This window comes from Pseudorasbora parva, chromosome 20 (genome assembly GCF_024679245.1).
Source record: "Pseudorasbora parva isolate DD20220531a chromosome 20, ASM2467924v1, whole genome shotgun sequence".
Classification (NCBI taxonomy): Eukaryota; Metazoa; Chordata; class Actinopteri; order Cypriniformes; family Gobionidae; genus Pseudorasbora; species Pseudorasbora parva.
The window spans coordinates 2,512,411-2,535,590 of record NC_090191.1 but is presented as its reverse complement, the minus strand read 5'-3'; the positions used below and the strand labels follow the sequence as shown (position 1 = coordinate 2,535,590).

Genomic DNA, 23,180 nt, shown 5'->3' with positions numbered 1-23,180 from the left:
ATTTAACTGTTCTTGTTGAAACTATAACATTGCCTGAACAGTTTTTATTGATTTAAACACTTTAAAAGCTTAAAACAAACCTTTCTTCAGCAGAATCACAACAGATGCAGGAGCGCGGCGCAGCCTTATGACGTCACATCTCCACTACAAAATAAAAGTCCTGATCTCATGCTCAAGTCACAGATGAGTAGAGACATTCACATACAAACAATAAAACACAGTTTAATTCTTCAATACATATTTAAATGCGTGTTGGTCAGTGATGTGCCAAAAATAACTACCAAACAAAGAGTTTGAACCACATCTAATATGTGAGATTCAATCAATGCTAAACACAAATGTTTGTGTCCAGAAATCATTTATAAAAGGGGCAGAGAACTTTTAATTTGTTTAAACTTATTTTTTTTAACTTATTTAGTTTATTAAGTTTAATCAAAGCCAGTAAAGGTTTGTCGATAAATTTTGTCTATATAATTTTATAATATAGTGCCACAAACTCAACAAACAAGTATTTTGTGATTTCTCCAAAGCTTTTGATAGCGTCCAGTCTTCTGTATTTCACTCATTAAGAATGGCATTGGAGGAAAAGTTTTTGAGGTATTGAAATCTATGTATTCTAAACTTAAATCATGTGTGAAAGTGTAACCCACCCATAATGTTTTATTGCATTAGTGGTTGGACTGTCTCAGCGTTTGGGGATCGTGTCGGATGTGCACAGTGAGAGATCCGCGCTGGATTTCACTATGGAGAGATTGCGTCATCCCAGGACTTTGATTTAAGGAGGATTAAGTTTTAAGGAAGCAAAGCTTTTTTCTCATCCATTCCTGCAATTACTGTAGGTGTGCACACATATCCACATAAACTGAACTGAGCCACATCCACTCATATTTCCTTCAGGACTGCTGTACACATTTGTTGTTGTTGTTTTTGTTTTTTTTGTCATTGCTGAACAAATTAGCTGCTGTTCAATTGTGATTCAAAAGGGGGAAATTTATATTCTCCTGATTTGTGCAAAATAAGTGCTAACTGCATATTGAACCTGGAACTAAGTGAAAGAAGAAAAAGAAACATTAAATTCAAGGCAATACAGTTACCGTTCAGTAAATTGATTTGTTTCCTTCATTCACTTCAATTTTTCTTTATCTAATCTCTTCACGGTATTTACTCAAACTTTGTTTAATTTTTTTATGTATTATTATTTAGGTTGTAGTGAAAACTACTAATCTCATACAAGTGCAGACACATTAGACACTATTCGGTGCATGGTGTGAGACCCCGAACCCGAGACTTAAAATATTAGTATAAATAGAATTTAGCTGTATTTGGTGAGCCCAGACCCAAGTAGATATTTTTCTCCTTTTCCTTTCTGATGTTAAATCCAGCGAATGGGTTATGTCCAAGAATAGAGAGAAAAATTTGCCGCCCAACATGGGACAATCTTGTTTCAGTCCAAACTGTTCTGAATATTTGTCTTTATTTTTTTTCTATATTTTTTTTTCTTCTTTTCTTTTACAATGGACTTGTGCAAACGGCATAAATAAGTGAAGAAAATTGAGTGGTTAGGTAACAGCTTATTAGGAGAGATCCTTTGTGAATTTCAGGACATTACTACCCCATTGATAGCAGAAGACGAGTATTTGAAAGCAGATGGTCAAATTCTGAAAGAGCCTTGAGGCAGAGCCTCGGCAGAGTGGCTCGGAACGACTCGCCTCTGCGCCAGGCCGTTTCGGGGTGTCGCTCGGGGGGGCACCGTGAGTCGGCGTGCAAAATCCGCGGGACCCGGGGACTTTGCTGCGAAATCCGGCCCCCCTGTTATGGGGGTCGTGAATATCGGCGACGAAACGGCTTCGGAAGGGCCGACCGGCCAGGGGGCGCCATTTCCCCTCTCGCCACGATCATCCGAGTCGGGCGGGAACGTCCGTCGGGCCCCCGGACACTTCCGGGGGTCAAAAGGTGAAAAAAGAGGCTGCGATCCCTCTGGCCCGGTATGGCCGTAAATGCGGCTCGGGACGGCCCCCGTTCAGGGAGGGAGGGGCGGGGCGTCTCGAGATTTCGCGTCAAGACTCCCAAGGGGCCCCCGGCGCAGGTCCCCGAAGGGCGAAGCTCTAGGGCCTTCGCGTGGAACCGCCCCTCCCCCGTTCAAAATCATTCAGAGGCCTCTGTTTGTGTGCCATTGAGAGAGCCTCGAGGCAGAGCTTTGAGGAAGAGCCGGACCGGAACGACTCGCCTCGGCGCCAGGGCCCGGCCGTTTCAGCATGTCCCTCGGGGGGGCCCCGTGAGCCCCCGTGCAAAATATGGGAGCCCTGGGGACTTTGCGGCGAAATCCGTCCCCTCAGTTATTTAATGGAGGTCGTGAATATCGGTGACGAAACGGCTTCGGAAGGGCCGACCGGCCAGGGGGCGCCATTTCCCCTCTCGTCACGATCCCCCGAGTCAGACGGAAACGTTCGGTGGACCCCTGGCCTCTTTCGTGGGTCAAAAGGTCAAAAAAGCGACGCGCGTTCTTCGCCTCAGTTAATTAACGGCCCTCCCGGACGCGTGGCGATAAAACGTTTCGTCCCGTTCGGAGACGAAAGGTCGCGCCGCCCCAAATTTCAGGATTCCGACTCTGCCAGGGCCCCCGACTCACAGGCCCTGAAGCGTGAAAAGCTAGGTCCTCCTGGGAAAAAGCTGGCCCTTCGCAACTAAAAATCTTTCAAAAGCCTCTGAAGTCACAAGAGAATGAGAGGACCTTGTAAGAAAACAGAGTTAAAGGGTCAATTTAGTCCCGCTCCGCTCTAGAGCCAGGCGTTGTAGTATGTTGCTTGGGGGGCCCCCAGGAGCCACAGTGCGAAATCTGGGGCCCGCGGGACCCCTGTAGCAAAATCCAACTCGGCTATTTTGCCAATACGTTTGCCATAGCGGTTTCGCGGACAGCGCTTCGGAAGGTCCGATCGGGGGGGGGGGGCGTTTTTCATCTCGCCGCGGTCCCCAGAGTCAGACGGAAAAGTTTGGTGGGCCTTCGGCCTCTTTCAGGGGTCAAAGGTCAAAAAAGGGAACGAGCACATGTTTTTGGAATATTCTGTGAATATTTTTGCTGATTTTTTAAAAGGCACTTCCCAAAAACCGAGAAATTTGAAACTTTGACACGTGGTACCACACGTACCACACGTTTGACACAAGCACCACACATACCAGCATTCGACGACACTAGTGACTCGGGGCCTTTCGGTACGAACGGGAGCGGAAAACGCTAAAACATCCTTTTTCACATTTACGTTGGGGCAGTCAAATAGTGGTCCAACGGACGCTGCCTTTTCTATGCAAATGAAGGAATTTCGGGACATTTTTGTAACGGAAACACGTCCGGCTTAGTGCGCCGAGTGCGGTCGAGGTGTTTTTATTGGGGAAAAAGTGTGCACAAAAAAGAATACGGGGCCCCTGCTCATGCTTTTTTGTGTTTCACCTACAGCTTGAGTCTCAGAAATGCCCTGGAGAAACACTCTGAATCTCTGGTGTAGGCAAGGCCTCAAGGGCCTCTAATGAACGCACCCTCCCCTGAGGCCCTGGGCCCCGCGGTTCGGGAGTTACGGGCGGTTAAAATTTTAGATTGTCGGTCTTATTTCTCCCGAACGCAGGGGCCCTGGGTCTCGTGTGAGGTCTCGTTGGAAAGGTCTCGAGGACCTCTAACGAACGAGCGCTACCCCGAGTTCCTGGGACCCGCGGTTCGGGAGTCACGGCCGGCTAAAGTTTTAGATTGTCGGCCTTATTTCTCCTGAACGCAGGGGCCCCGGGCCTCGTGTGAGGTCTTGTTGGAAAGGTCTCGAGGGCCTCTAACGAACGCGCCCTCCCCCAAGAACCTGGGCCCCGCGGTTCGGGAGTCACGGCCGGTTAAAGTTTTAGATTGTCGGCCTTATTTCTCCCGAACGCAGGGGCCCCGGGAGCTGGGGACGGTGGGGTTGGAAGGGCCCATAGGCCTTCTCCCAGCATCCGAAATTGAGCTCCAACTCGGTTTGGTTTGGTAAATGGACTGCATTTATATAGCGCTTTTATCCAAAGCGCTTTACATTTTTGCCTCACATTCACCCATTCATACACCGACGGCGGTGTCAGCCATGTAAGGCGCCATCCAGCTCGTCGGGAGCAGCTGGGGTTAGGTGTCTTGCTCATGGACACTTCGACACTTGGCCAGGTGGAACCGGGGATTGAACCACCAACCTTCTGGTTTGTAGACAACCTACATGAACCACTGAGCCACTGCCGCCCACACGGCGGCCACACGGTTTCTGAGAAACGGCCCCTCAAAGCTGGACCGGAAGTGACCGTATCTCGGAAACCGAAGGGCCCAGGAGCTGGGGACGGTGGGGTTAGAATGGGCCCCCAGAGACCTCCCACTGCCCGTAGTTTGGAGCTGAAACTCGGCTTGCCTTCCGAGATAATCCCAATTATACATATGGGACTTATGGACAAAAGGGCCTCTATCTCTCTCTACCTAAAAGGTCCCAGCGGCTTGTCCTTAGGGGTGGTGCGGGGTCTTCAGGGGCCCTCTGGGACCCCAGAGTCACAAGCCTCTGGGACTCTTCGTTCTGAAGTGCACCCTTTTCTGTTTCCGCCCCGAGGGCCGGAATCCCGAGTCCCGGGTCGCCACGACCTTTCGTCGGACACTCCCGGCTTTTTGAGCTTTCGGGACTAGGTAGTCCCGAAAGCTCAGAATCGGGCCGGGAGTGTCCGGACGGTCAATGGCGAGCGGGTTCCCAGACGCGCGTTTGCAGTTGTTGCATGTAGGTCAGCGGAAATTTTTTGAGGGGTGGCCGATGCGCTCCCCCGTCCCTCCCTGGCCTGCCGAAGCGGCCAGGTTCGGCGCCCTTGACCCCGCCGGGGGTCGGACGGGAGCGCTCCCTAGATTGAGGGCCCCAGATGCAATACCGCCTTCGCCCAGGGTGTGGCTGAACACACTGTCCCAGTCCCGTATTAGTCCCAAGGGGCTTCTACGCCATTCGTATAATTCGGGTTCGGACGTTTCTCGATTACCCCATTGTTCCGGACCTTGCTGACCGCTCCTAAGCCACGCCCCCGTCCCACGTACCTGTTATTCGCCCGATTACCCGCTATTCCGGGCCAATGATCAGGTGACCCCCTGACCGCTCCTAAGCCACGCCCCCATCCCGCGGAACCATTATTTGACCGATTACCCGCTATATTGGTCAAATGATCAGGTGACCCCCCTGACCGCTCCTAAGCCACGCCCCCATCCCGCGGAACCATTATTTGACCGATTACCCGCTATATTGGTCAAATGATCAGGTGACCCCCCCTGACCGCTCCCAGGCCACGCCCCCGTCCCACGGAACCGTTATTTGACAGATTACCCGCTATTTTTACGCGGTGCTCCCGTTCGGAGACGAAAGGTCGTGGCGACCTGGGACTCGGGATTCCGGCCCTCGGGGGGGCCCCGTGACGGGGGGCCCTGAAGCGCAAATCTCTACGGTGCTCGTTCGTTAGAGGCCCTCGAGACCTCACACGAAGCCCCTGCGTTCAGCAGAAATAAGGCCGAGAATCTACAACTTTAACTGCCCATGACTCCCAAACCGCGGGGCCCAGGAACTCGGGGGAGGGCTCGTTCGTTAGAGGTCCTCAAGACCTTTCCAACAAGACTTCACACGAAGCCCGGGGCACCTGCGTTCGGGAGAAATAAGGCAGAGAATCCAACATTTTTAACTGCCCGGTACTCCCGAACCACGGGGCCCAGGAACTCGGCGGAGGGCTCGTTCATTAGAGGCCTTCGTGACCTTTCCAACGAGACCTCACACGAGGCCAGGGGCCCCTGCGTTCAGGAGAAATAAGGCAGAGAATCTAAAACTTTAACTGCCCGTGACTCCCGAACCGTGGGGCCCAGGAACTCGGGGGAGGGCTCGTTCGTTAGAGGTCCTCAAGACCTTTCCAACGAGACTTCACACGAGGCCCAGGGCCCCTGCATTCGGGAGAAATAAGGCAGAGAATCCAACATTTTTAACCGCCCGGTACTCCCGAACCACGGGGCCCAGGAACTCGGCGGAGGGCTCGTTCATTAGAGGCCTTCGTGACCTTTCCAACGAGTCCTCACACGAGGCCAGGGGCCCTGCGTTCACGAGATATAGGGCCGACAATCTAAAACTTTAACCGCCTGTGACTCCCGAACCGTGGGGCCCAGGACCTCGGGGGAGGGTGCGTTCATTAGAGGTCCTTGAGGCCTTGCCTACACCAGAGATTCAGAGTTTTTCCCCAGGGCATTTCTGAGACTCGAGCCATAGGTGAAACACAAAAAAGCATGAGTAGGGGCCCCGTATTCTTTTTTGTGCACACTTTTTCCACAAAAAAAAATACCTCGACCGCACTCGGTGCACTAAGCCGGACGCGTTTCCATTCCAAAAATGTCGCGAAATTCCTTCATTTGCATAGAAAAGGCAGCATACGTTGGACCGCTATCTGACTGCCCCAACGTAAATATGAAAAGGACTTTTTTGTGTTTTCTGTTCGTACCGAAAGGCCCCTAGTCGCTAGTGCCGTCGAATGCTGGTACGTGGGGTGCTCGTGTACCACGTGTCAAAGTTTCATATTCCTCGGATTTGGGAAGTGCCTTTTAAAAAAATCAGCAAAAATATTCACAGAATATTCCAAAAACATGTGCTCGTTCCCTTTTTTGACCTTTTGACCCCTGACAGAGGCCGAAGGCTCACCAAACTTTTCCGTCTGACTCGGGGGGCCGTGGCGAGAAGAAAAACGTCGGGGGCCCCAGCAGAGTCGGAATCCTGAAACTCGGGGCGGTGCGACCTTTCGTCTTCGAACGGGAGCCGTCCGTACGCTGATTTACGCGAGTAGTGCTCTGGTGGGATAGGGTTAGGGTTAGGCCTGAAGGCCCACGAGGTCCTGGCGTTTCACGATTCGGGGACGTGAGCCAGGGGCCCCCACAGAGTCGCATTCCGCGAGCCACTCGAAGCAGCCACTCATAATGCACTTGAATCTAAAATTCAAGTGCATTATGACTTGTACAGAGAATCTTTAGTCACATTTCAGAAGGTATCAAAGGAAGCCAAGCGCAAATTTTATTCAGAGACAATTTTAAAGAATGCTAATAATCCGAAAGTACTATTTGACACAATAAATGCGGCTATAAATCCTATTCAAAATTTGCATCCGGACCCCTTAACTATCACCTGCGATGAGTTTCAAAACATTTTCAAAGAGAAGATTGAGAACCTTCGTGCTCATATACCACATGCAGTGGTTGATGTTACCTTTACGCCACCAGGGACTTCCCCAAGGGAGTGGAGCGATTTTGCTCCTATGACTCGGTCTGCTCTAGCAGATATTATTGCACATTTGAAACCTTCCTCTTCGAGAGATGACATCATGCCACCACGGCTATTCAAGCAGATCGTGGATACTGTGGATTTTACTATCTTGAACTTAATTAACAAATGCCTTAGCCAGGGCATTTGCCCGAATGATTTCAAGCATGTTGTTGTGACGCCTTTATTAAAATGGCCAAACCTCCCAATGGACGACCTAAATAATTTCAGGCCGATTTCAAACCTGTCATTCTTGGCTAAGGTGCTAGAAAGAGTTGTTTTAAAGCAACTTCAAGATCATCTGTGGTCAAACTCCATAACAGAGGTGTTTCAATCTGGTTTTAAGTCGAAGCATAGCACTGAGACAGCACTTGTGAAGGTGCTTAATGGTATTTGTTTGACTTTGGACAAAGGGGAAAACTCTGTATTGATGACTCATGATCCACCATATCAAACGCAGCACTGAGATCAAAATATCTTACTGCAGCGTCTGGAATCCTTGGTTGGCTTAAAGGGGAATGTTTTAAAATGGTTTACATCATATTTTGCTCATAGATCTGTTTCGGTGTCTGTAAATGACAGCATGTCCCGGAGGTCTCCGTTATTGTGTGGGGTTCCCCAAAGCTCAATTTTAGCTCCCATTTTATTTTCTCTGTATGTGCTACCTCTGGGTTCTATCTTTCGGAAACACAACATATCTTTTCATTGTTACGCGGATGGTGTACAGATTTATTTTTCGGTTAAACAGTCAAACTGCAATACTTTCTGTAACTTATTAACCTGTTTTCAGGAGGTGAAAGACTGGTTGGCAGCAAATTTATTAAAACTGAACGAGGAGAAAACCGAAGTTATAGTTTTCGGTCCAAATTCTTACTTAATTTCAGAGGGATTAAAAGGGACTCCCTTGGCAGTTGCCATTTCTGACAAGGTTAAAAGCCTTGGCTTTATCTTAGACTCTGAGCTAAAAATGGATAAACAAATAAATTCGGTAGTTAAATCTAGTTTTTTTTCATTTAAAGCTATTAGCAAAGACCAAGCCTTTTCTGTCTCAGACAGATTTTGAGAGAGCTATTTCTGCGGTTGTTTTCTCCAGAATGGATTATTGTAGTTCACTGAGGATTGAGAAAAAAGCTCTGGCACGCTTGCAAAATATACAAAAAGCTGCAGTCAGATTGATTAAGTCAGCCAAGAAAATGGATCATATTACACCTTTATTGAGATCATTAAATTGGCTACCAGTCGAGTATAGGGTGCACTACAAGATTATTGTTCTCGTTTATAAAGCACTACATAATTTGGCCCCACCATACCTTTCTGAGCTATTATCGTTATATATCCCGCCTAGGTCATTAAGATCGGAAAATCGAACTCTCCTTGTGATTTCAAGAACAAATTATAAACGTAAAGGTGATAGAGCGTTCTCTCGAATGGGTCCAAAACTGTGGAATGATCTTCAGAACTCAGTCAGATCAGCAACGTCTTTAGGTATGTTTAAATCATTGTTAAAAACCTATTTTTTAGATGTTGTTTGGGGATCAGTCTAGTGCGGCCTGGCCTGTTGCATGGAAGTGATCTAGTGTTGGTAGTCTTGCTGTAACGTCAAGTATTTGTGTTTTTTTTATATTGTAGTGATTGTTTGTATGAAACTTTTTAACTTAGTGTTTTATCTTACTATTTTGTGAAGCACCTTGGGCAACGTCTGTTGTATTATGTGTGCTATATAAATAAATAAACAAAGAAAGAAAGAAAGAAGAAGGATTTACGCGCGGCCTCTTTTTTTTTTTGACCTTTCGACCCCGCAAAGAGGCCTCGGGCCAGTCCGACTATCCCGTCCAACTCAGGGGAACGTGCCGAGAAGGAAAATGGCGCCCCCTGGCCGGTAGGCCCTTCCCAAGCCGTTTTATCGCCACACATCCGGGAGGGCCGTTAATTAACTGAGACGAAGGACGCACGTCGCTTTTTTGACCTTTTGACCCACGAAAGAGGCCACGGGTCCGCCAGACGTTTCCGTCTGACTCGGGGGATCGTGGCGAGAGGGGAAATGCCGCCCCCTGACCGGTCGGCCCTTCCGGAGCCATTTCGTCGCCGATATTCACGACCTCCATTAAATAACAGAGGGGACGGATTTCGCCGCAAAGTCCCCAGGGCTCCCGTATTTTGCACTGGGGCTCACGGGCCCCCCCGAGCGACACCCCGAAACGGCCTGGCCCTGGCTCCGAGGCGAGTCGTTCCGAGCCACTCTGCAGAGGCTCTGCCTCAAGGCTCTTTCAATGGCACGCAAAGAGAGGCCCCTGAATGATTTTGAGCGGGGGAAGGGTGGTCCCACGGTAAGGCCCTAGAGCGTCGCGCTTCGGGGGCCCCCGGGGAGTCTCGCCGTGAAATCTTGAGGAGCCGCGGCCTTCCGCGTCCGAGCGGGAGCGAATCAAAAATTTTGCGGGATATCGGACGAATAACCGGTCCGTGGGATGGGGGCGTGGCCGCACCCGCCCACCCGAGGATTGGTCCAATGGAAAGGCACGGAAATCGAAAATAGTAGGTAATCGGGCAAATAGTTGGTAGGTAATCGGTTTGACCGCTCCGTCAAACCGATAGTCAATTGGACAAATAACGGGCAGGCGGGCTGCGGTCAAAGGCGGCCCATCCCTTAACAGGGGATCGGACGTTTAGCAGTCTCGAGGGAGCGACTTACCCCTTTTACCTGTGTGAAGATTAGGAGTGGACATTTAGTTGGTCCACGGACAGGGGGGTGGGGGGGGTCACAATTTAGCCCTTGGTCGCCCCCTATCTGCGTCCATACGGGCACTATCCGGGGGAATCAAAGGAGCGGTCAGCGGGAGCTGGGTAAGTACGAAAGGTCATATGGCGTGGTAATTGACAGAGAAAAGTGATCCGAATGTGCACTACGGTCCCTCCGGGTAATTATTCGCCCTTTGGACAAACGCATGGGGTTTTTTCCGCGAACCCACTATATGTACTTGATTGTAGTGGGTTTTGTTATCACTGTGGTGAGGACTCAATATTTGCAACAATGCACTAATGAACGGATGCAGCTTTGGTGCAGAGACATGAGCAAAGGAGTTCTCCAACCACATCAACAACACCCACTGCTCATTTAAACATGGAGTAGCCTCTGTTGTGGAACGAACAGAGGCTGGGGTTGTAAAAAGATCCATAGAAAAGACAAACCATGTTCCGGAGGGCTTAATTGGAGAACCTTGGGAAAGTACAGCTAGGTTGGACGGAATTGAGTGCTGTTGTCTAATCAATACTTGGTCCCAGGGGACTTGTGTAGCTGAATCTTTCTACCGGCAGTAATTACAGCATAGGGGTATTACCCCAATGGAAGACCTACTCCGGGAACTGCAGGGCAATTAGTTCCTTATCTCGGATACATTGAAATAGATGTGCAGTTTCCCAAGTCTGCTTGTGGGACAGATGCAGTTGTTGCCGTATTAGCGCTGGTCTGCCCTGATCAGACCTACAATGCTCGTTTGCCATTGTTGGTGGGTACAAATGTCCTCCGTCAGATTGTAAGATGTTACAGGGAAAGGAATACCTACAGCAAATGCCCATCAGCTCTCACTGGATAGCTGCTTATCATAATTGTGACGCTAGTTTTACAACTTGTAAAGGAGCACAGCACAACACCCTAGTTAGACTGTCAGGCAAGAAATCTGTAACTATCAGTAAAGGGGAAAAGTGTGAAGTCACTGGGGTGTATCGAGCTAAAGATTGTGGCCAGAGCAATATGATGATTATTGACGGACCACTGATGCATCACATTCCAGGTGGCTTAGCGGTGGAATTTAAATTTATAAAAGCTGAGGCTAGAGCTCGAAAATAAAGTCAAAGTAGTCATTCAAAAATGTTCAGACCACAGTGTAACTTTTCAGCCAAAAGGAGTGCTCGCTGAATGTTCAGTGGTGGACTGGATTAAGTCTGTGCCTATTTTTGATACTTGCTCTACACTAGCTCTTCACAAGCTACCACTTCCCTGATGGCAAATCTTTTGTTAAAGACGGAGGAATCCGTTATTCTGGATTTTGATGATTCTCCCATTTCTGGAGAGCTCAAAGCTCACATTGTTGAAAGAATAAACTGTAAAGCTTCAAGTGCATCCAAGCATGATTTAGATGTGGGACGAGTGTCAGGCGTGGCACATCGAATAGAGTTAATTGAGCATGTTCCTTTTAAAGAGCGTACTCGTTGTGTCTCTCCAGCTCATTTTGAGGACTTGAGGAGACATCTTTTAGATTTGCTTGCTGCTCTGTCTATGTATGATTTTGATATTAAGTATAGAGCTGGCAAAACTAATGTAGACGCGGATGGGCTATCCCGGCGTGCTCACCAACCACTTATAGATGATGCAGAGGCCATACAGATTGATGAACGAGCAGCAGTTCAAGAATGAGTACCAATTTGGGAGCAAATTGCTTGAATGGTGTGTTTAATATTAATATCAATACTATTCTTAATGAAAAACATAACAGAACAGTACAATGACTTTTCACTTGTTATAAATGAAATCTGACTCCTGCCGCCGGTCTGTGCTCAGTTTAGTTTTAATTGCAGCGTCTGTTCTCTAACTGAACGAAATTATTTTTATTACTATAAAACTATCAAAACAATATTGATACATATGACCGTTTATGATTTCATACAGCTATATCTATAACGAAAAAACATTTACAAGTCTTGACATCATAAGTCAATAAATTTGAGTAAAATCACAGGCTTTGCTTTTCCTGTGAGAATGTGCCACGCAAAACTCAGATGTGGGAGAATAATTTCTATATCACAGAGGTCTCTAGATAATACTAATCCTGTGTGAATGTGCCAAGCAAAACTCAGATGTGGGGGAGTAATTTCTATATCACAGAGGTCCCTAGATAATACTAATCCTGTGTGAATGTGCCAAGCAAAACTCAGATGTGGGGGAGTAATTTCTATATCACAGAGGTCTACACTTTGTAGCTGTTATTGTGAATTTCAGATGTTTGGCAAATTATTGTGATATGCAAATGACAATCACGGCGTAATTGTGGATAGACGCTAATCTGGTTAGCCGCGTTAGTATGATCATGTGCAGTTGTTGTTGTTGTTATATGCTGCCGAATATTGGTGTTAATATTGTTATATAATGTTTAACTACAGCTAACATTTGAGTATTAATTTGTGATGACTGTTATACACAGTTATTGATCCTTTGTGAGGTATTTTGTATTGAATATGTACATATATATTGTATTCATATTGGTTTCCTTTATTATTTGTTTACAGACCACAACATAACATGCCATATTAATCCCGTGCGAATAGGGCTTAAGACTACATTCAGGTCCGATTCAGAGCGATGATCAAACACAGATGGAGTAGATGGAGTCCATCAACACCCCTAATTCTTCACAGTCCCAGAGCTCGTCCTCGGTCCACATTTCATTCAATAACATTATGGGCTGTTTTGATTTATATGATGTTTAATCTTGATCACGTTATTTTGCATATGCATCTGCTTACATATGATTGCTTGTTTTACTCCATCTTCCTCATGTGTGTTTTGATCAGAAGATGATGTACTCTTTCAGAAGAAGGCTTCTCTCCAGTGTGAACTCTCATGTGTTCCTCAAGTCTTCCTTTTCGAGTGAAACTCTTACCACACTGTTGGCAGGTGTAAGGCTTCTCTCCAGTGTGAACTCTCATGTGTTCCTCAAGGTTTCCTTTGTGATTGAAACTCTTTCCACACTGTTGACAGGTGAAAGGCTTCTCTCCAGTGTGAATTCTCAAGTGGACATCAAGACTCACTTTATGTGTGAAACGCTTTCCACACTCTTGGCAGATGAAAGGCTTCTCTCCAGTGTGAATTCTCAAGTGGACATTAAGATGCCCTTTATGAGTGAAACTCTTTCCACACTCATGGCAGGTGTAAGGCTTCTCTCCACTGTGAATTTTCCTGTGTTCCTCAAGGTATCCTTTTCGAGTGAAACTCTTCCCACACTCTTGGCAGGGGAAAGGCTTCTCTCCAGTGTGAACTCTCATGTGGACATCAAGATGCCCTGTTTGAGTGAAACTCTTTCCACATTGTTGGCAGGTGAAAGGCTTCTCTCCAGTGTGAATTCTCATGTGGACTCTGAGACTCCCTTTATAAGTGAAACTCTTCCCACACTGTGGGCAGGTGAAAGGCTTTACTCCAGAGTGAAGTCTCATGTGTTCATCAAAATGTACTTTTTGATTAAAACTCTTTCCACACTGTTGGCAGGTAAAAGGCTTCTCTCCAGTGTGAACTCTGATGTGGACTTTAAGGTGTTGGTTTTTAAATAAACTCTTTCCTGGCTTTTGAGTGATTTTTTGTGAGGAAATCTTTTCAGTCTGTGACCAAATAAAAGATGTTTCTCCAGTTATGAAATCATGATGTTGGCCATACATTTCGTTCTCTTCCATTTCATTTAGTTCTTGACTCTCCACTATCAGAGCCATCAGATCTAAAAGAGACAAAAAACCCAGTTTAATGGCACAAAACAACAGACATCAAGATATTAAAACATTTAAAGGAGTGGTAAAACACGATTTCACTTTTCTAACTTTAGCTAGTGTGTAATGTTGCTGTTTGAGCATAAACAGCATACATTTACATTTACCGTATTTTCCGGACTATAAGTCGCTCCGGAGTATAAGTCGCATCAGTCAAAAAATGCGTCATGACGCGGAAAAAAACATATGTAAATCGCAATGGACTATAAGTCGCATTTGGGCAGAGCTGGAGCCGCGCACGCATGCGAGCACCCGCTCGCGTGCAGTCGCTCGTGCCCGCTTCACTGCATAACCCGAGCAGAAGAAAGAAAGTTTGAAGTGAGTGAGAAACTTGTAAGGGACTGGCGAAAAGCAGAGGTTACTTTAATTGTGATGAAGAAGAAAAATAAATCTACTTGCGGACTGTAAGCAAGATGGCCAGAGCTGAAGGAACGAGTCCACAGATGCTTGAACTCTCTGCCGGGAGGGGCTAAGCCGCGCGAGACGAACGCTGTGTGAATCGTTCTCCGCTGCATATTTTACTACATGCTGTTTGTATTTTGCAGAATAAGATTTTCTTTATGGGGGCATTTTGTTTGTGTTCAGTCTTTCTAAGTTGTTGTCTATAAGTAAATATTAGGCTACAGGAGCAGCATAGTGTCACGTCACAAACACAAAGGAAAATGGTGCGAGGACTCATGTGCAAAAGATGATATATTTATTTATAACAAAAAATAAACATAAACAGAAAACCAAAACCCACGAGGGGGCAAAATACATAATCAAAAACTATGAACTGAAGACATACCACACAGGGAACCGGGAGACGATGACGAGACATATACAACGATACCACAAAGACTGACAAACACCAGGAGCTTATAACAGGGAAAAAATGAGGCAGGGAACGAGGAAACACAGGTGGGAGAAATCAAACACTAATTAGATAACAAGGGGGGAGGGATCAGACAATGACAGAAGCACATAGGCCATACTGACAAAACCCACATGTGCACACAAGACAGGACAGGCATGTGACATTACCCCCTCCTTAAGGAGCGGCTACCAGACGCTCCACTAGGGACGGGCGGGACAGACCAGGAAGGGACGGACGGGACAGACCAGGGCGGGACGGGCGGGACAGACCAGGGCGGGACGGGAGGGACAGACCAGGGCGGGACGGGAGGGACAGACCAGGGCGGGACGGGCGGGACAGACCAGGGTGGGACGGGAGGGACAGGGGAAACAGAGAAGGAAGGAACAAACAAGGGAAGGGTCAACAAGGAGGGAATGGGGAAAACAAAATTTTCAGGAGGCCATGGTGGCCCACAAAGTTCAGGCGCCCAGGGAGGCGCAGTCAGAGCAGGACGCCTGGGAGGCGCGGTCAGAGCAGGACGCCTGGTAGGCGCGGTCAGAGCAGGACGCCTGGGAGGCGCGGTCAGAGCAGGACACCTGGGAGGCGCGGTCAGAGCAGGGCGCAGGGGCGGCGTGGTCAGAGCAGGGCGCCGGGGCGGCGCGGGCAGAACATGGTCCACTGAAACACGATCCACCGGTACAGGGACCACCGGCAAAGGGACCACCGGAACACGATCCACCGGCACAAGGACCACCGGAACACGATCCACCGGCACAGGGACCACCGGAACACGATCCACCGGCACAGGGACCACCGGAACACGATCCACCGGCACAGGGACCACCGGAACACGATCCACTGGCACAGGGACCACCGGAACACGATCCACCGGCACAGGGACCACCGGAACACGATTCACCGGCACTGGGACCACCGGAACACGATCCACCGGCACTGGGACCACCGGAACACGATCCACCGGCACTGGGACCACCGGAACACGATCCACCGGGACCACCGGCACAGGGACCAACGGAACACGATCCACCGGCACTGGGACCACCGGAACACGATCCACCGGGACCACCGGCACAGGGACCAACGGAACTGGCGTGGAGGAAGCCTTTCTCCTCCGCCGCCGTCTCGAGGCCACTGGAGCAGGGAGCACTGATACACAATCCACTGGAACACGATCCACCGGCATACGAACCACTGGAACTGAGTTCACCGGCACAGGGACCACCGGAATACGATCCATTGGAACTGGGACCACTGGATCCATCACCGAAGGAGCCCTCCTTCTCTTCCTCCTCCCTCTCCCCGAAGGGGTCATCGGAGGACTGGGGACCTGGCAGTCTGTGAGGATAAGTGGAGGAGGACCAAGCGGAGGAAGGCCACCCTTCCATAACTCTCCTCCACCACCACGATTGTACATAAATCCCACAAACTGCCAAAATGATAAAATCCCCAGCATTCCCATCTCCCAAGCGCTAACAGGCTCATTTAGTCCGTTGTTAAAAATGTCCTTGAGCTCTGTCGCGCTGATGTTGAGCCCCTCTGCTGCAAATACGAACCGGTGCGCAAACTCCTTCACGCTGGTTCCCTCCTGCCGGAGGGAGAGGAGCTTGCGCCGTCGTCCTGCCATCGGTGAAGCAGAGGGGCAGGGAGATGGGAAAAGGAAGCCTTCCATCTTGCTGAGTCCTCTAATGGTGGTCTCGTTCTGTCACGTCACAAACACAAAGGAAAATGGTGCGAGGACTCATGTGCAAAAGATGATATATTTATTTATAACAAAAATAAACATAAACAGAAAACCAAAACCCACGAGGGGGCAAAATACATAATCAAAAACTATGAACTGAAGACATACCACACAGGGAACCGGGAGACGATGACGAGACATATACAACGATACCACAAAGACTGACAAACACCAGGAGCTTATAACAGGGAACAAATGAGGCAGGGAACGAGGAAACACAGGTGGGAGAAATCAAACACTAATTAGATAACAAGGGGGGAGGGATCAGACAATGACAGAAGCACATAGGCCATACTGACAAAACCCACATGTGCACACAAGACAGGACAGGCATGTGACACATAGAGCGCATTCTCGCGGCTATATGTTTATTCTTGTCAGTCAGTATGAATTAAATTTGATATATAAGTCGCACCTGACTATAAGTCGCAGGACCAGCCAAACTATGAAAAAAAGTGCGACTTATAGTCCGGAAAATACGGTAATCATTTAGCAGACGCTTTTATCCAAAGCGACTTACAAAAAAGGGGAGAGTAATAGAAGCAACGAAACAGACAAGGCCAACAACCTGTAAGAGCTGTAAGTAATCTCAATTAATTAGCACAGTACACATTTTTTTTTTTTTAATAGACATCTACAACAAAAACTCACGTACGCAAAATGCCGAACACTGGATTTTGATAGCTATGATAACAACCCATTAGGACTAAGGCTGTTGCCCCAACTGTTGTCGTTAATGCAGATTCAGTGGCCCAATGGGTTGGTTTTGTATGGCATTCTAGCTAAACGCGCAGCAATAGCAATCTACAACAAAAACTCACGTACGCAAACTTTCAGAACACTGGATTTTGATAGTTATGATAACTATGTAACATACCCGCCTGAAGGCACAAATCCGGATGAGAGACGTAGATATGATCCAGGAGTGTGCGCTTTTTGTTCGTTGCTGTGGTGATCAGTAAGTGCTATTCTGTATTGGTCAAGTGCAATTGGAAAAGATGTGTCTTAAGATGTTTTTTTAAAAATGGCTACAGACTCGGTAGCACGAATTGAGATCGGCAGGTCATTCCACCAGGTGGGAACGGTCCAGGAAAATGTCCGTGAGAGCGATTTCATGCCTCTTTGGGATGGAACCACGAGGCGCCGCTCGCTCGCGCAGAAGCCGTGTTTCTGAATGACAGAACCTAATGATGACATGTAGATGGAGAAGAGAAGTGGTCCAAGCACTGAGCCCTGGGGAACCCCAGTAGCTAGATGATGTGATTTAGACACTACACCTCTCCATGACACCCTGTAGGACCTGCCAGAGAGGTAAGACCTGAACCACTGGAGAGCAGTTACTGAGATCCCCGTCTTCTTAAGTGTCGACAGGAGGATCTGGTGGTTAACTGTGTCAAAAGCAGCAGACAGATCCAGCAGAATGAGCACTGAGGATTTGGAAGCTGCTTTTGCCAGTCTCAGTGCCTCAGTTACCGAGAGCAAGGCAGTCTCGGTCGAATGGCCGCTTTTGAAGCCGGATTGGTTGTTGTCTAGGAGGTTGTCCCGTTCAAGAAACATAGAGAGTTGATTGAACACAACTCGCTCAAGGGTCTTTGCAATGAAAGGCAGAAGGGATACCGGTCGGTAGTTTTCTAAAAGTGCTGGATTCAGAGAGGGTTTCTTAAGCAGTGGGGTTACCCGAGCCTGCTTAAATGCTGTGGGAAAGGTTCCCGTGTGAAGAGAAGTGTTGACAATGTGAGTGAGTGCAGGAGTGATTGAAGAAGAAATAGCCTGAAGGAGGTGAGTGGGTATAGGATCAAGTGGACAGGTAGTAGGGTGATTGGAAAGGATGAGTTTAGAAATATCTGCCTCGGAGAGCGGAGAGAAGGATGGAAGCGTGTTCGTGTTTGTTGTTGAGATGTGCGGGTCAGTTTGTGGTGAGGAGAATGTTTTAAAGAGTTTGCGAGAGTCAGAGCAATTGTTGATTTTGTTGTGGTAGTATGTTGTTTTAGCAGTGGAGACATTTGTAGAGAAAGAAGAGAGAAGAGACTGATACAAGGTAAGGTCAGTATAGTTTTTAGATTTCTGCCATTTCCTCTCTGCCGCCCTGAGGCCAGAGCGATGTTTACGGAGAACATCAGACAGCCAGGGGGCAGATGGGGTAGGGTGGGCTGGTCTGAATGAAAGGGGGCAAAAACTGTCTAAGGAGGATGTTAGAGTGGAGCAAAGAGTGTCGGTAGCACTGTTAGTGTCCAGTGCTGAGAACTGAGCAGGTGGAGGGAGTGAAGATGAAACCATAGTGGATAGGCGAGAGGGAGAGAGTGAGCGTAGATTACACCGAAAGGTAATCTGTGGAGGAGTACGTGTTGTATCAGGAGTCAGTATGAGGTTAAGAGTGATGAGAAAGTGGTCTGAGGTGTGTAATGGAGTAACTAAAGTGTTGTCCGTGGAGCAGTTGCGTGTGTAGACAAGGTCTAATTGATTACCTGATCTGTGAGTAGCCGTAGTAGATACTAACTTAAGGTCAAATGAAGTCAGTAGAGTGCTGAAGTCTGCAGCTAGGTGTTTATCAAGATGGATGTTGAAGTCACCAAGCAGAATCAGTGGAGTGCCATCCTCAGGGAAGCTAGAAAGTAACACATCCAACTCCTCCACAAAGTTACCGAGGTGACCTGGAGGACGATAGACCACTACCACATGGATTTTAACAGGGAGAGTAATAGTGATTGAGTGCGATTCAAATGAATTGGCCGGTAGAGACGGTAATGGATCAAATTTCCAATCATTTGAGATAAGCAAACAAGTACCCCCACCCCTCCCAATAGGCCGAGGAGTGTGTGAAAAAGTTAAATTGGTTGAGAGGACTGCAGAAGTGGCAGTGTCCTCTGGTTTGATCCAGGTCTCAGTTAGGGCCATGAAGCTGAAACAGCATCTGCAAAGTTACAACGTTCAAAATTTAGAGCAAAGGGAGATATTTGCTTTTAAAGAAATACATTTCTAATGACTACAGCAAACGGCCGGTAGCGAACTACAGCCTTTTCCTCCAGACTTGCTGACATCAGCAGCTCCAATATTTACATAAACCCCTCCTTCGAGAATATTAAATAAGGGGGGTGAGGCCATTTTGAAATGCCAATGAAACGCTGTTATTTTCATCCGGATTGTAGGTCCACTTTGTTCAGCCTTCCTTGGGGCGGGAGGTGTTAGGGCTCAATGGTTAAAATTTAAATCTCGCTCTCTGTGCTGCACATTTTCACGAAGGAAAGCTCACAATCGTTGGGAGTTCAATGCAGGATTCCCACAACGGCTTGTCCTGAAAGATGGAGCAGTTCCAACTTTAAAAACAAAAGCTGTTTACGGGCCTTAAGCTGTAAGTATGATTTATTTTTTTTATGATTTATTTATAAGAAACATTCTGCATTTTTACATTTTCAAAAAAACATAATTTAGTATGTTTATAAATCCATTTACCTCGTATACACACACACATATTCAGACACATTTTGAACACGTAACTCAAACTCTTCCCTAAACCTACCCATTTGTGTATTATAAAAAACAGGATATAACAGGCAGATACAACTGCAGGCACAATTTATTCAGAAAGTGCAAATACTGTATTCCAAGTGTTCAATGTCCAATAATTTGCATGTCCTGACACTCTTTTTTAACAGCTGAAGAATCCAGCCATATGTCGTACATAATGTCTGGGGAAATTTTCTGGCTACAGGACTGTCTTCCATGCTGAGAGTTCTCTTTTCTCCTCGTAGTGAAAGTTACGGATTTTCCCCATTTCTCTGTCTTTATCCCCATCAAATATTACTATCGATATAGCCTCTGATATCTTACGGTTCAACTCGTCTTTTCTCAGTTGTAGATTAGGGATATTATTCAGTTTTATTATGCCGCTTTCATTGTAGCATAAGAAAGTACCCACGTTTCCCTTGGGGCAATAACAAGCCGGCCTATATACACAGACAGTAACACGCCCCTACTGCGAGCTAAAACCTCAGAAAAACAAGCCGATTTTAACCTCAAAATGTCAAAACTGCTTTCTCAAACAGGGAGAGGCTTCTTCCTGATTTCAAATAAATGATGGAGCTATACTTTACCCATCTTCTATGTAGTTACAGGAATAAGACATTAGCTCTTTACATTAGCTTTCTGCACACTTTTTTTCACACACTTCTGCTTCTGTCATCCCCCAAATCCTCACTTGTTTGAATCTCAAGGGGGCGTGTCTGAAGAACGTGGCTGTTCAGCTCCCATTCATAATGTAATGTGCCGTTACAGTCAGGTAGCGTTGACATCCAGCCGTCTGTTGTCAGAGCAACCGCTGTTGCTTTGGCCAATTGGTTCTCTGTTTGTGCTTTTGTTTTTTGGGACATAGCAGGAATTACTGGCTGAAATGGGCTCGTGAAGGAACATTGTAACGAGGCTCAATTACATTACTTTAAGCATGTTCTTAAAACACCCTGTTGCATGTGCTTACCTGTAAGGTCTCATATCCGCGGCTATAAATAGACCACTCGCCGCGGTGATGTCTTTTGCCATTTGAATAAGTTGGAAATGTCTGTGTAAATGCTGCGGGGATAGTTTGTGGCTGTTTCTCCTTTTTATCGTCTTGTTGTCGGCATAAATGAGTTGATTGACATGACATTAATTATTCCCGCTGCTGTACCTTCATGTAGCAAATGCGACATACCGTTGTTTTTTATCCATCACTCTTGCCAACACCATCATAGCTTACAAAGAATCCAAAGTTCACCCAAACACCAGACCTGTTGGTTATTGGAGGATCTTCTATTTCTGCTTTGTTAAACGCAATAGCCATTTTGCGACGAGCATTCAGCGCGTAGCCTGAGTAAGCGAGCACCTGACTGAGCAGCCTAAAACACATTTGGTGTTTTTTTTTTTTCTTTCACTTCGGCGGTGTCAGGGGCATTGCCTTTTATGTCGTTTTGGCTATTGGGCTACCTTGTTGAACGCATATTATTATATTTCACAGACTTTTTTTATTTTCCAAAAATAAAAGAACCGTTCGGTACATAATGCGTACTGCGTACTGAACCGAAAGCCTCGTACCGAACGGTTCAATACGAATACGCGTATCGTTACACCCCTAATATAAATATATATATATATATATATATATATATATATATATATATATATATATATATATATATATATATATAACCTGTAACGGAAAGCAGGGACACACACACACACATATAACCTGCTCTTCTACACTGAAAACAGCCCCACTGATACGGTCCCACCTGAAAGACAACACCATGAAACAGCTGACACCCAACAAATAATTTAAGACAAGAAATTGAATATCTGCAGAGACACAGAGAAGGGATGACAAAGGAACTTCAGCAAACTAAATATGAACTGAGTGACGAAGCACTTTTCATATCCTGTCTGAGAGAAACCCATATTAAAATTATAAGCACACCATTATCCAGACAGGGGCAAACTATCTAGGGGGCATGAAGGTTTCCCAGAGGCTAAAATTACCTTGTCTACACTGAAGCCACATGCTGATGAGCCATTCCACGTGATCCATGGAAATAATGTGGAACACTCCAGAAGCCGCAGCCTTATTCCTAATGTACATCTCACCCATCACAAAGACATACAGCCTCTTCATATGTATGACCATGGCATGTACATCTCAATAAGCAGTGAAAGTCTTCGCCAGAGTGCTGAAAAGGACAGCCCTTGGAAACACACCAAGAAACAGCAGAAAACCAATTTCAAAAGAAGCTCTCAGCCACCAAGAACCCTCCGTCCTCCAGCAGAGTTCAGACCGGCCACAGGACCTCCATCACAACACCAGAGCTACACAACGGTAAGAACCCTCTGTTCTCCAGCAGAGCCCAGACTGACCACAGGACTCCATCACAACACCAGAGCTACACAACGGCAAGAACCCTCCGTTCTCCAGCAGAGTCCAGACTGACCACAGGACTCCATCACAACACCAGAGCTACACAACGGCAAGAACCCTCCGTTCTCCAGCAGAGTCCAGACTGACCACAGGACCTCCATCACAACACCAGAGCTACACAACGGCAAGAACCCTCCGTTCTCCAGCAGAGTCCAGACTGACCACAGGACCTCCATCACAACACCAGAGCTACACAACGGCAAGAACCCTACGTTCTCCAGCAGAGTCCAGACTGACCACAGGACCTCCATCACAACACCAGAGCTACACAACGGCAAGAACCCTCCGTTCTCCAGCAGAGTCCAGACTGACCACAGGACCTCCATCACAACACCAGAGCTACACAACGGCAAGAACCCTCTGTCCTCCAGCAGAGTCCAGACTGACCACAGGACCTCCATCACAACACCAGAGCTACACAACGGCAAGAACACTCCGTCCTTCAGCAGAGTCCAGACTCTACATATATATATATATATATATATATATATATATATATATATATATATATATATATATATATATATATATATATATATATATATATATATATATTAGTGTTGTCAAAAATATTGATATTTCGATATGTATCGATACTGGAATATCTGAAACGATACGATTCTCAGTTTTTACAGTATCGATACCAGCTGCGCTCTCCTCTCCGACCGTCAGCCGCGCGTTCTGCTGGACTTTTTCCTCATGACAGTGTGTTAGTGTTAGTGTGTGATCGGTCTGAATTTCGCGCGGGATTGCACATAAATTAATTCTAATAATCCCCGCAGATTTCGTGCTCACATCTGAAGCGCACTA

General features: G+C 47.0%; 2 protein-coding genes across 2 annotated transcripts in view; both read right to left on the bottom strand.

Moving 5' to 3' along the window:
- The window catches only part of LOC137049965 (zinc finger protein 91-like), a 284,608-nt gene that overhangs the window by 117,655 nt on the left and 143,773 nt on the right, over positions 1 to 23,180 (bottom strand). The window lies entirely within an intron of this gene.
- The window catches only part of LOC137049246 (zinc finger protein 658B-like), a 47,614-nt gene that overhangs the window by 21,012 nt on the left and 3,422 nt on the right, over positions 1 to 23,180 (bottom strand). Inside the window, exon 3 of the mRNA XM_067427740.1 lies at positions 12,885 to 13,786. Within this exon, the coding sequence (XP_067283841.1) occupies positions 12,885 to 13,786 (902 nt within the window). The remainder of the gene's footprint in view (positions 1 to 12,884; positions 13,787 to 23,180) is intronic.